The sequence below is a fragment of the Myotis davidii genome, unplaced genomic scaffold (assembly GCF_000327345.1).
Source record: "Myotis davidii unplaced genomic scaffold, ASM32734v1 scaffold157, whole genome shotgun sequence".
In the NCBI taxonomy this organism is placed as follows: domain Eukaryota; kingdom Metazoa; phylum Chordata; class Mammalia; order Chiroptera; family Vespertilionidae; genus Myotis; species Myotis davidii.
Window position 1 is genome coordinate 432,613 of NW_006288722.1, and position 10,455 is coordinate 443,067.

Here is a 10,455-nt window from a genome sequence, read left to right on the forward strand (position 1 = left end):
CGGCGTTACCTAATTTCCCTCCAAGCCTGGCTCCGGTCCCCCCTGGGGAAGTCCCTCTCTGCGCCCGTGCCGGGCTCCAGCGAGTCTTCTCCAGTCGGCGTGGGCGGCAGGGAGCCCCCGCCTACTCCCTTTCATAGCTGCTAGCGTGCCCCAGTCCCCGGCCCCCTCCTACTTCTTCCGAAGCTCCGATGCCTCTCCACCTCTGAACACCCGCTCCCCACCTCTCATTCCGACACTGATTTCCTGTAAGCCCCGCCCCTGCTCGGGCGGGGCCGCCCCAGTTCTGCGTTCGCGGTTCCACTCGCCCTAGCTCCTCCCTCGGACCGCCCCGGCCTCGTACCCGACCGAGTCAGCACCGCCTCTCCTAGTCTCAACTGGTTGAGTATGGCTAAGGGGCTCCCTACGGTTGGCGGCCTGCCAGGGGGCGGGGGGGAAGAGGAAGAGGGTGGGGTTAAGGGGGGCGGGCCTGGATGTGGGGAGTGAAAGCGAAAGCCCAGGAGGCGAGCCCAGAGACCCGAGATCTAGCCACTGGAGCAGCATGGCCAAGCCTTGTGGGGTGCGCCTGAGCGGGGAAGCCCGCAAACAGGTAATGGGGACCGGGAAGCTAGGAGGGGGCCGGGGAGCGCTCCCGGATAGAGGCGAAGCTGGGTGTTCAGGGAACCAAGGCCGTGCCCGAGACCTACCCCAACCTCTCTCTTTAGTGCTTTCACTTCTGCCCGGGGATTCCCAGATTCCTGCCCTCTGGCCTGTCTCTGCACTGAGCATGGACTTCCAAGGAAATCTGGCTGGTTGTGGGAAAGGCCAGAGCCAAGTTGGAGGGCATTTAATTGGGGACGGGATCTTACTGTTGACAATTGAGACCCTTAACCAACGTTCGGGTACTGCTCTCTATGCAGGTGGATGTCTTCCGGCAAAATCTTTTCCAGGAGGTAAGTCTTCTGGATTCAAGCTATTTGCCCCAGAATCTTAGACCGATGCTTAAGGATCACGACCTCTCAGAGTGACCCCTAAACCCACACTAGACTTGGGTCCTACTTCCCTTATCAAGCCTTCACCCAAGATAAGCACCTAATTGATCTCTACCTCTAATTTGATATCTTCTAATATTGTCCCCATTTCTGCCACTTCTCTTTCCTCTTCTGGTGTGGAGGGAGTCGCTGTGGCCCCGAAGCAGGAATACCACAGCCTTTACCTTGGATCTGCCACTTCCCAGTTGGGCAAGTCCCTTCACTTTTCAGGACTTCAGTTTCCTCATTTGTAGGTCTTGGGTTCAGTAATTTTCAAGGGCCCTACCAGTCCCACTTCTCAGACTGAGTCTTTTCTGTGATTCCCCACCCTTGCAATATAATCCACAGGCTGAGGAATTCCTCTATAGCTTCTTGCCACAGAAGATCATGCACCTGAATCAGCTCTTGCAAGTGAGTAGTATGGACCCCTTTTGCTCCATCCCATGACCTCTGCCCTCTCCACCCACCCTCCCTAACTAACAGCTGGGCTCAGCATGCAGAGAACACTTGTGAGTGGTGGACTGGGAACTTGAGGACGGTGTGAGGCCTGAGCCTAGGTTGGGAGGGAGAAGGCAGGTGGGATGTTGGAGGGAAGGTCGGGCAGCCCCTGACAGTAAGCTTTGTGCAGGAGGACTCCCTCAATGTGGCTGACCTGACCTCTCTCCGAGCCTCACTGGACATCCCTATACCAGACCCCCCACCCAAAGATGATGAGGTGAGGCACTCAGGGTGTGGGGTTTAGATGGTAAACCCAGTGCAGATGATGGCTCTCTAACCTCCATGACTTTTCTGAAGCTACTTTCACCCTTTCTACTTTAGATGGAAACAGATAAGCAAGAGAAGAAAGAAGGTAAGAGAAGAAGGGGTAGCTAGGGAAAGGGAAGTGGCACAATGACTGCTGGATAAGAAGGGGCCTAAATCTCCTCTTTTCCACAGTCCCTAAGTGCGGCTTTCTCCCTGGGAATGAGAAGCTCTTGGCCCTGCTTGCCCTGATTAAGCCAGAAGTCTGGACTCTCAAAGAAAAATGTATTCTGGTAAGCCTGGGGACTGAGAGAAATAGAGAAGACAAGCCAGGCCAGGCCCAGGTGTCCTTCAGAAATGCAAGTCCTTCATTCAGGAACCTGTTCCTGAATAGGAAACTTCCTTCTGTGACATGGGTTTAGATACCCTTTGTTCTGCTAGATCTCTGATATCACAGTGGTATCCCTGAAATCAAAGACCGTGCTATATTCACCTCCATAACCTCAGAACTCACTGCTATACCTGGTGGGTAGAGCAGATGCTATAATATAGTGGGTTGATTTAAGAGTTTGGGCCCTACAGGAAAACTGCCTGGGCTCAAATCATGACTCTATTACTTACCTAGCTGGTTATCTTAAGTAAGTCACTTAGATGTTCTATGGTTCAGTTCTTTCATCTGTTAAGTAGGTATAATAAGAATATGTAACTTGAGCCCTAGACGATTTGGCTCAGTGAATAGAGCATCAGACTGTGGACCAGAGTCCTGGGTTCGATTCCGGTTAAGGGCCCGTACCTCAGTTGCAGGCTTCTCCCCAGCCTGGGTCCTGGTCAGGGTGCATGTTGGAGGCAATCAATTGATGTGTTTCTCTCACATTGATATTTCTCTCTGTCTTTCCTTCTTCCACTCTCTCTAAAAATCAATGGAGCCCTAACCGGTTTGGCTCAGTGGATAGAGCGTTGGCCTGCGGACTCCAGGGTCCCAGGTTCGATTCCGGAGATGGGCATGTACCTTGGTTACAGGCACATAGCCAGTAGAGAGTGCGCAGGAGGCAGCTGATGGATGTTTCTCTCTCATCGATGTTTCTAACTCTCTATCCCTCTTCCTTCCTCTCTGTAAAATATCAATGAAATATATTTTTAAAAAATCAATGGAAAATCCTTGGGTGAGGATTAAAAATAATAATAATAACAAGTAAATAAATAAAGCAGTTTTTTAAAAAAGTATATAACTTGAAAGATTAAATGAAATGTATAATACATAACACAGTACTTAGCACATAATATATGCTCAATTAAAGATAGCTGTTATTATGCAATAGCAGAAATAGGAAGAACCCAGTAAGTTTGTTGAATGATTCCGACATGATAACCTCTTCATGTAGGTGATCACGTGGATCCAGCACCTGATCCCCAAGATTGAGGATGGAAATGACTTTGGGGTAGCAATCCAGGTAAGAAAAGGGTATGTGAAGACATTAAGAGCTGGGAGAGATTTGGGGAGTAAGGAATAGGAGCTTGACATACTGGGAGGAGGAAGAAGAAGGTGAGTGAAGACGGGAGGAGAAGAAGTATTTTCTTTACCTCCCATCTCTTTTGTCCCCGCAGGAGAAGGTGCTGGAGAGGGTGAATGCAGTCAAGACCAAAGTAGAAGCCTTCCAGACAACCATTTCCAAGTGAGGGCAGCAAGAAGGCCACCATGGGTGGCGGGGGGTAGGGGAGCGGCTATGGGGACATTTTTTGTGACTCCCAAAGCTGGGCAGTCCCATTGGGATGATGGGGGGCTTTGGGAAGGGCCTGAGGGAATGTATCTCTCTGAATGCTCACTCTGTGGTTACTCCCCTTGCTCCTGGCAGGTACTTCTCAGAACGTGGGGATGCTGTGGCCAAGGCCTCCAAGGAGACCCATGTGGTGAGTAGATTGTTTACTAGCCTTTCAGCTGAGGCTGGCAGGTGGGAGGGTGAGGAAAGGGGGCTGGAAGTCCTCTTTGTCTTGTTTATGACCTTCTCAATACGGGGAATATTAAGGTAAAAGCATTGCCTAGGAAACTGATTTGGGTTTCAAAAACATTGACCCCTTTTTTTGTTTGGCACGATGGGAATCCCGTTTCTTGTGTAAGGGCTCATCCTCAAGTTACCTATTCCCTGTGTGAGGAAACCAGACTATGTCTCAATCTCCTGACTCAGCTTTGCCTTCCACATCCCAGATGGATTACCGGGCCTTGGTGCACGAGCGAGATGAGGCAGCCTATAGGGAGCTCAGGGCCATGGTGCTGAATCTAAGGGCCTTCTATGTGAGTATGGAGTAAGCCCCCACGGGATTTGGATGAGGGGGTACAGAGGGAACGCCAAGGTCCTGACTGCTGTACTTCTGGCCTTCTTTCAGGCTGAGCTTTATCATATCATTAGCAGCAACCTGGAGAAAATTGTCAACCCAAAGGGTGAAGAGAAGCCATCTATGTACTGACCCCAGGGCTAGAAGAGAAATAAATTACCAATACTTTGTGTGGATTACCTCTGGTGTGTGTCATTCATTCAGAAAGCATTTACTGAGTGCCACCTTTGTCCAGACACAATGTGAATGTGGTGGCGGGAAAGGTAGGGGGTTCCAGGAAGACAAAGATGAATTATATGCCCATTCTGTTCTTAAGAAGTCATCCTAAAGAACAGGGTGGAAACTGTTACCTTCCACGAAGGCCATGAAGATAACTTGTATTTGGGATTTTCACAAGATTATTTCCATCTGAGTGCTTCCTGGAAGAGGCAGTATTTGGGCAGTCCTTATAGGACGAATCAAGGTTTGGACAGACAAGAGGAAAGCTCTTTGGCTGAGGTCAGGGAATGAAGAAAGAAAAGCCTTTCATCCCTTCATCAGCTCAGAGCAAGCCTGGAGAAAGAAGTTTCACTGGAAGAATTACAGGTTAATGGTTGAACTTCTCAAAGATGGGAGGAAAAAAAACTCCCAAGGAATTATGCTAAAGCAAATTACAGCACAGGACATTATGGGAAGGATGGGTCTGTATAGTTTTTTTTTGTTGTTGTTTTTTTACCCTCCTTCAGCCAATTGTTGTCTTTGTTTCTGCAGATATTACATCAAGGAAACCAAAGGCCAGATAACCTGTAGTTGGCTCATTATTAAATGCAAGAGCCGGTCTAGAGTACAAACCCACTCATTCGATAGTAGGAGGAAGGTAATTCGCTACATGCTCAAGTTCAAAGTACCTAACGCGGGCTGAGCGGGCCGTTCGGGGCCGGCCGCACAGGTAACCGCAGAAGCCATCCTGCAATCACAGGTCCAAGTTGGCAGCCTAGCCAATCAGCGTGCAGGCAGTTCTCTTCACAGCGGCGGGTCCTTTCCACTCCGCTGGAGACAAAGGTGGGGCAAGTTTGGCTGAGGCCGGTGATTGGACAAAATGAGAACCTCCAAGCCTATCACAGAGCACCATGTAGTCAGTCCCCTAGAAGCTGGTCTGGCTCGGAGCGGGCGGCTCCGGGTCTGCGGCCGCCCCCTGGAGGCGGGCGCGGGCGCGGGCGGCGCGGGCTCTGCTCTGCAGCATGCTCTCGGGCCGCCTACGTCCCGGGCCGGGTTGGACCCAGGTTCCAGAGCCAAGGCACCTTCGAGCCCAATTAGGGTCACCACCGAACCTAAGCGAGAGGGCCCAGGAAGGCCCAGGGAGGGTGTCGGGCGCTGGAGGAAGCCTCTCAGACGCGAGCGGGCGCCCGGTTCGCCATGGGGGAGGTGGAGATCTCGGCCCGGGCCTACGGGAAGATGTGCCTGCACGCCGCCCGGTACCCGCACGCCGCGGTCAACGGGTTATTGTTGGCGCCGGCGCCGCAGTCGGGAGAGTGCCTGTGCCTCACCGACTGTGTGCCGCTGTTCCACAGCCACCTGGCCCTATCCGTCATGCTGGAGGTCGCCCTCCACCAGGTGCGACTGCTGGACGCGCACCAACCACCGTGAATCCCCAACTCCCCCAGCCCACGCCTGTCCCCGCCTCTAGCAGCGTGAACGCCTGCAGGCCGCCTACTGATGGCCCCTTTCCCATGGCAGGTAGAGATGTGGGGCGCGCAGGCCGGCCTGGTCCTGGCTGGGTACTACCATGCCAATGCAGCTCTCGGTGACCAAAGGTGAGTCGGTGGCCGGAGGCGGAAGGCTAAGGGTTAGGGGTGAGTGTGGGGGTGGTGTCAAGAGAATTCCTCTGGGTCATTCCTTCCATCTTTCCTTTATCAAACGCTCAGGAGCAGGGACTGTACACCAGGCACGAGGTTGGGCACTGGAGCGAGGAAACAAATGTAAAGACGCTCTGGAGGAGCTGCGGTGGGGAGGGCAGGATGACTGTGTGTAAGAAAAGGCTGACACTTGTTTTAACCGAGGTGCCCCTCCCCCAGCTGCTAAAACAATACAGGAAGCCCAGCGAGCAACGTAAAACCACAAAATTTCTATAAGTAGAAAAAAATCATCTACTTATATGTTGATATATCTGGATCAAAGTATACATAGTTTTGTAATGTACTTTTCTCTCATTTAATAAATAGCTGACATCTTTCCATCCCTACTCCAAGATCTACCTAAGCTAAGGCTATGTAATATGAATAAGGATGTACCATAATTTATGAATGCCTACACTGAATATTGAGGTTGTTCTGATTTTTTATTATAGTGCCCTACAGTAATTTCTTTATAAGTGGACTATCTGGGTCAGCATATGTACAGCATACAGTTTAAATTTGGATGGTTATGCCAACTTACCCCCCAAGACCACCTTTGCTTTCCACTCTCACCAGCAGTGTCTGAGCACCTGTTTCCCACAGCACTCAAGCATCAAGCAGTCCTGCATGAAGCATCAAGCAGACCTGAACCCCCCAGGTTAACTACAGGGAAAGGCAATCACTGCATCCATGTCTGTGAGATCTGGAAAGCACAGCTCAGAGGGACAGGGCCTCTCCAGTCGGCTCCTCACTCCTCTGATCTTCCCTCTACACAGCCCTGGGCCCCTAGCCTTGAAAATCGCTGGGCGGATTGCAGAATTCTTCCCTGATGCAGTACTTATTATGGTGAGGCTTGGGTTTGGAGAAGGGGGGTGGAAAGAAAGTAGGAAGGCAGATCCTTGAAGCTCTCACCTGCCCTTCCTTATCTACACAGTTGGATAATCAGAAACTGGTGTCTCAGCCTCATGTGCCCCCAGTCATCGTTCTAGAGAACCATGGTCTCCGCTGGGTCCCCAAGGACAAGAACTTGTGAGTGCCCCACTCCCTCTACTTCTTGGAAATCCAGTGTCGGGGCCTCTGTCCTTGGTCCTGCTCCAAGTGTCATTCTCTAGACCAGTGGTTGCCAACCGGTGGTCCTTGAGATCCGAAAGGTTGGTGACCGCTGCTTTAGACCTAACCTCTATTATGTCCAGCCCCACTGCCTGCTGAGTTTGACCTCCATGAGGGTTATTATTTCAGAGTGATGTGGAGGGACTGGGAGGAGTCACGACAGATGGTGGGAGCACTACTGGAGAGCCGGGCCCAGCAGCACCTTGTGGACTTTGACTGCCACCTTGATGACATCCGGCAGGACTGGACCAACCAGCAGCTCAACACCAAAATCACTCAGTGGGTTGGTCCCACCAATGGAAATGCCTGAGCCAGGGCCATGGGGTGTGTGTGTCAGGATCCAATAAAGAGACTTGAGCTAGTGGATACCATTATGACTATATTTATTGTGCCTAAGAGGCAAGTGAGGGAGAAACCTCAAATGGCAGAAGGTGGCACAGTCTGAAGTTCCCTGTCAAAGACAGGAAGGTCTCTGCTGGACGCACTACAGTATAAGAGGAAGCTCTCAATAGATCATTCCCTTTGTTTCTCCCCTGGGCTTCTTGAGCTTCTCAAAGTTCTTCAGGATGATATCATATAACACAGCCTATAGGACCAGGGAGGAGTGGGGATTAGCCATAAGTTCCCAGTGGCTCTGTGCCTCATTTCTAACCTTGTAGAGACACAGAGCTTTGTCACCCTTCACCCCCAGTTTGCAGAGTCAGGGGATGGGTGGCCTGGGAAAGCCTCCCCTGCCCACCCCTGCCCCACCCTCTCCTCCTCACATAAGCATTTCGGATCTCCATGACCATCAGCCGAATGTCCCGGTACTCTGCTTCATCCAGCTCATGCACCAGTTGCCTGTAATCACCCTGTGGGAGACCTGGGTCAGGGCTGACTTCAAATGCGTCCTTCCCTTCATACACCCCACCTGGGTCTCACCTACCACATGGGGCTGCTTGGCTGCTTTGGCCACGGCGTCTCCCCGTTCAGAGAAATACCTGTGGGAAATAGAAGGGTGTGGCGTGGGAGAAGGAGAGAGACCAAGCCTCTATCCAAGCCAAAGGCAGAGAGTGTAATGGGTGCAATTGGGCAGACACCCACTTGGCAATTTGAGTGTGGAATCCTTCCAGCTTGGTGTGAAGGGCGGTCATCAGCTCAAACACCTTCTCCTAGGGAAAGAATTCAAGGAGGAAAGTGGAAAACAGCATGGACTAGAGAGGTAAGGACGGAGAGGAATGAGGCAGTGCGCTAACCTGGACGGCCACTCCAAAATTGTTTCCATCCTCAATCCGAGGTATCTGCAGCTGCAACCAGGTGGTGACCTGGGAGGAGGGAATAGCATCAAAGCCACATCAACCCCTCAACCCAATTCCCAACTTCCTGTCCTTCCTTGCTTGCTTCCTGCCATACCTTCACCTGGGTGGAGGTATCCCAAGACCATCCTGAGCCCCAGGGCCTAAACTTCTGACTTTGTGGCTATGCCCTCTCCTGCTAAGACCTGGCAGGTGCCATGCCCTAAATGGCAGGGGCCAAGGAAGACCAGGGCTTGACCTAAGGCCTAGAGGTGGAAGTGAAGTAGGAGGGCTCACCAGGTTAAGCTGCTCAATGACATCCTTGATCTCTGGCTTTAGGCGCTGCAGGAGGGTCAGGATCTTCTCGTTGCAGTTCACTGGGCCACAGGGAGGACCTAGAGAGTGGGCAATAGGTCAGTCACACGGCTGGGACTGAGTGAGGGGTGGGGAAGTGGAATCCTTTAGGAGGAGCTCCTGGGAGATAAGACTCAAGACCCTTCCCACCATCGTGGTACCTTTGTCTTCATCATCTTTCTTCTTTTCATCCTTGTCTTCCTTCTGCAGGGAAAGAATGGCTCTTGGGAGTCAGGTGTAAGGCTAATTCCCCCCATCATTGGGACCCTCCTCCCAGCTCTTCCTGGCTTGCCTCCTGCTGTTTCTTCCAAAACAAGCAAAGCAGCACTACCCTAACAGGGGGCATGGTGATCATTCACTGGGTCAGGCACTGGAATGTCCAGCGGGGCCTTCAGATTGCTCAGGTTGGCTTCATTGAGAGCTGGTTCCTGGCACAGGGTAGGAGGGAGGCTGGAGGCAAGGGCATCCTCGTGGCCCCTAGAGTCTCCCCCTTGGCCCCTACTCTATAAAGCTCCCTGCTCAGCCCCAGTACCTTTAAAAATGCATCCAACTCAGAAATCTTCTTGGGGAAATAGCTCCCAAGCAGGTTCTCTGTCTGTGAATGAGGTGGAGGTGGGAGAAGTTGCGGGGGAGGGGTCAGAATCAAATGTCCTTCCTAGGCAGTAAGGAAGGGCTAAGCAGTGGGAATTGAGTAGGGATGGGGTGCTGATGGGGCAGGTCTTACCTTGGTACACAGGTCTTCACGGAACACATCTACCTGTGGGACACAGGCAGCCTTTCAGACACCTGGCTTTATGGCCAGTTCATCTGAGTACTGTCCCCTTAGGGTTGTGTAGGGCCTGGCCTGGGGAAGGTGGAGTGGGTCCCCTTGGGGCTGGGTTTTGGGGATGAGAACCTTTCTGGCGGCGAAGGGCGAGTGGTTCAAGTGAGAACAGATCCCGGGGGCTCCTGGCTGTGTAAGGAGAGGGGTGAGAGCCGGCTGCGCCTGGGGCAGGGGCGCCGTGCCCTGTGTGGTGGGCCCGGGCCCTCCCCATGGAAAAGGCAATGCGGTGGTCGGAGAGGCCCCGCACCACGCCTGTGTGTGGGCCCGGCGCCGGGCCAGCGGACTTCCCCTCCACGATCCTTCCCCCGTCTCCTTTCCACGCCCGTGATCTCTGGGCTCTGATTCTCCACTCCCGGCCTCGCCAGGCGTGCCCTCCCTCTACCCGGCCAGTGCCCGCCTTTGGACTCCCGCACCCCGCCTCCCGACTTCGCACTGGCTCTCTTCTTCATCTGCTGGCCTGGGCCAGGGATAAGCCTTATCCGGAGCTCTACCATCTTTCCTCAGCTGTGGAACAAACCTGGCTTCCCCCCAGCCCTGCCAGCCTGGGTCCCTGACTCCCCAGCATCCTCTGGCCAACGCAGTGCCATTCAGACCCCAACCCAGACTCCAGTCAGCTCTCTCCTGACCCTTGTTGTGGACTCCATTCCTCCATAACCCGCTCTCCGCACAGCTTTTGGAGGCGATAGTAAATATTTTAGGCTTTTTGGGCCATACAGTGTCTATCACAACTACAGTACTCAGCTCTGCCATTGTGGCAGGCAAGTAGCTATACCTAAATGAATTAGTGTGGCTAGGTTCTAATACAACTTTATTTATGGACACTGGAATTTGAATTTTTTTTTTTAAACATATTTTATTGATTTTTTACAGAGAGGAAGGGAGAGAGATAGAGAGTTAGAAACATCGATGAGAGAGAAACATCGATCAGCTGCCTCCTGCAC

At 52.4% G+C, this 10,455-nt stretch overlaps 3 protein-coding genes and 1 long non-coding RNA gene across 5 annotated transcripts in view; 3 read left to right on the forward strand and 1 right to left on the reverse strand.

Annotated features, from left to right (window-relative positions):
* Positions 1-12: 12 nt before the first annotated feature.
* Positions 13-4,258, forward strand: PSME2 (proteasome activator subunit 2). 2 transcript variants are annotated; one of them, XM_015562083.1, is made up of 11 exons: positions 13-377; positions 897-929; positions 1,356-1,418; positions 1,636-1,722; positions 1,827-1,857; positions 1,944-2,041; positions 3,131-3,199; positions 3,354-3,421; positions 3,602-3,656; positions 3,952-4,038; positions 4,131-4,258. In XM_015562083.1, exons 3-11 carry the CDS (start codon positions 1,395-1,397, stop codon positions 4,209-4,211), a joined length of 600 nt encoding a protein of 199 aa, XP_015417569.1. In that variant the 5' UTR covers positions 13-377; positions 897-929; positions 1,356-1,394; the 3' UTR covers positions 4,212-4,258. The 2 variants fall into 2 exon arrangements, with proteins under 2 accessions (XP_015417569.1, XP_006760917.1); XM_006760854.2 differs by lacking the exon at positions 13-377 and adding an exon at positions 461-586.
* Positions 4,259-5,237: 979 nt separating this feature from the next.
* On the forward strand, positions 5,238-7,427 carry EMC9 (ER membrane protein complex subunit 9). The gene is made up of 5 exons (XM_006760856.2): positions 5,238-5,672; positions 5,796-5,872; positions 6,730-6,799; positions 6,888-6,982; positions 7,193-7,427. Exons 1-5 carry the CDS (start codon positions 5,475-5,477, stop codon positions 7,371-7,373), a joined length of 621 nt encoding a protein of 206 aa, XP_006760919.1. The 5' UTR covers positions 5,238-5,474; the 3' UTR covers positions 7,374-7,427.
* Positions 7,428-7,429: 2 nt separating this feature from the next.
* PSME1 (proteasome activator subunit 1) overlaps positions 7,430-10,455 on the reverse strand; it is a 22,733-nt gene continuing 19,707 nt past the window's right edge. The window contains exons 2-11 of the mRNA XM_006760855.1: positions 9,416-9,448; positions 9,224-9,286; positions 9,029-9,119; positions 8,853-8,912; positions 8,635-8,732; positions 8,299-8,367; positions 8,147-8,214; positions 7,989-8,043; positions 7,828-7,914; positions 7,430-7,649 (exon numbers count right to left, since the gene is read on the reverse strand). Coding sequence (XP_006760918.1) covers positions 7,569-7,649; positions 7,828-7,914; positions 7,989-8,043; positions 8,147-8,214; positions 8,299-8,367; positions 8,635-8,732; positions 8,853-8,912; positions 9,029-9,119; positions 9,224-9,286; positions 9,416-9,448 — 705 coding nt within the window. The 3' untranslated portion in view covers positions 7,430-7,568. The remainder of the gene's footprint in view (positions 7,650-7,827; positions 7,915-7,988; positions 8,044-8,146; positions 8,215-8,298; positions 8,368-8,634; positions 8,733-8,852; positions 8,913-9,028; positions 9,120-9,223; positions 9,287-9,415; positions 9,449-10,455) is intronic.
* On the forward strand, positions 8,051-10,405 carry LOC107182665. The gene is made up of 3 exons (XR_001513392.1): positions 8,051-8,158; positions 9,304-9,312; positions 10,393-10,405. It is a non-coding gene; the product is annotated as an uncharacterized LOC107182665 (long non-coding RNA).

Bases quoted from the DNA above. Each gene is read 5' to 3' on its own strand.
- PSME2 (XM_006760854.2), top strand. From the start codon at position 539: ATGGCCAAGCCTTGTGGGGTGCGCCTGAGCGGGGAAGCCCGCAAACAG. The intron at 3,200-3,353 runs GTAAGAAAAGGG...TTGTCCCCGCAG, and splicing joins ACTTTGGGGTAGCAATCCAG to GAGAAGGTGCTGGAGAGGGT. The intron at 3,657-3,951 runs GTGAGTAGATTG...TCCACATCCCAG, and splicing joins CCTCCAAGGAGACCCATGTG to ATGGATTACCGGGCCTTGGT.
- EMC9 (XM_006760856.2), top strand. From the start codon at position 5,475: ATGGGGGAGGTGGAGATCTCGGCCCGGGCCTACGGGAAGATGTGCCTG. The intron at 5,673-5,795 runs GTGCGACTGCTG...TTCCCATGGCAG, and splicing joins TGGAGGTCGCCCTCCACCAG to GTAGAGATGTGGGGCGCGCA. The intron at 6,800-6,887 runs GTGAGGCTTGGG...TTATCTACACAG, and splicing joins CTGATGCAGTACTTATTATG to TTGGATAATCAGAAACTGGT.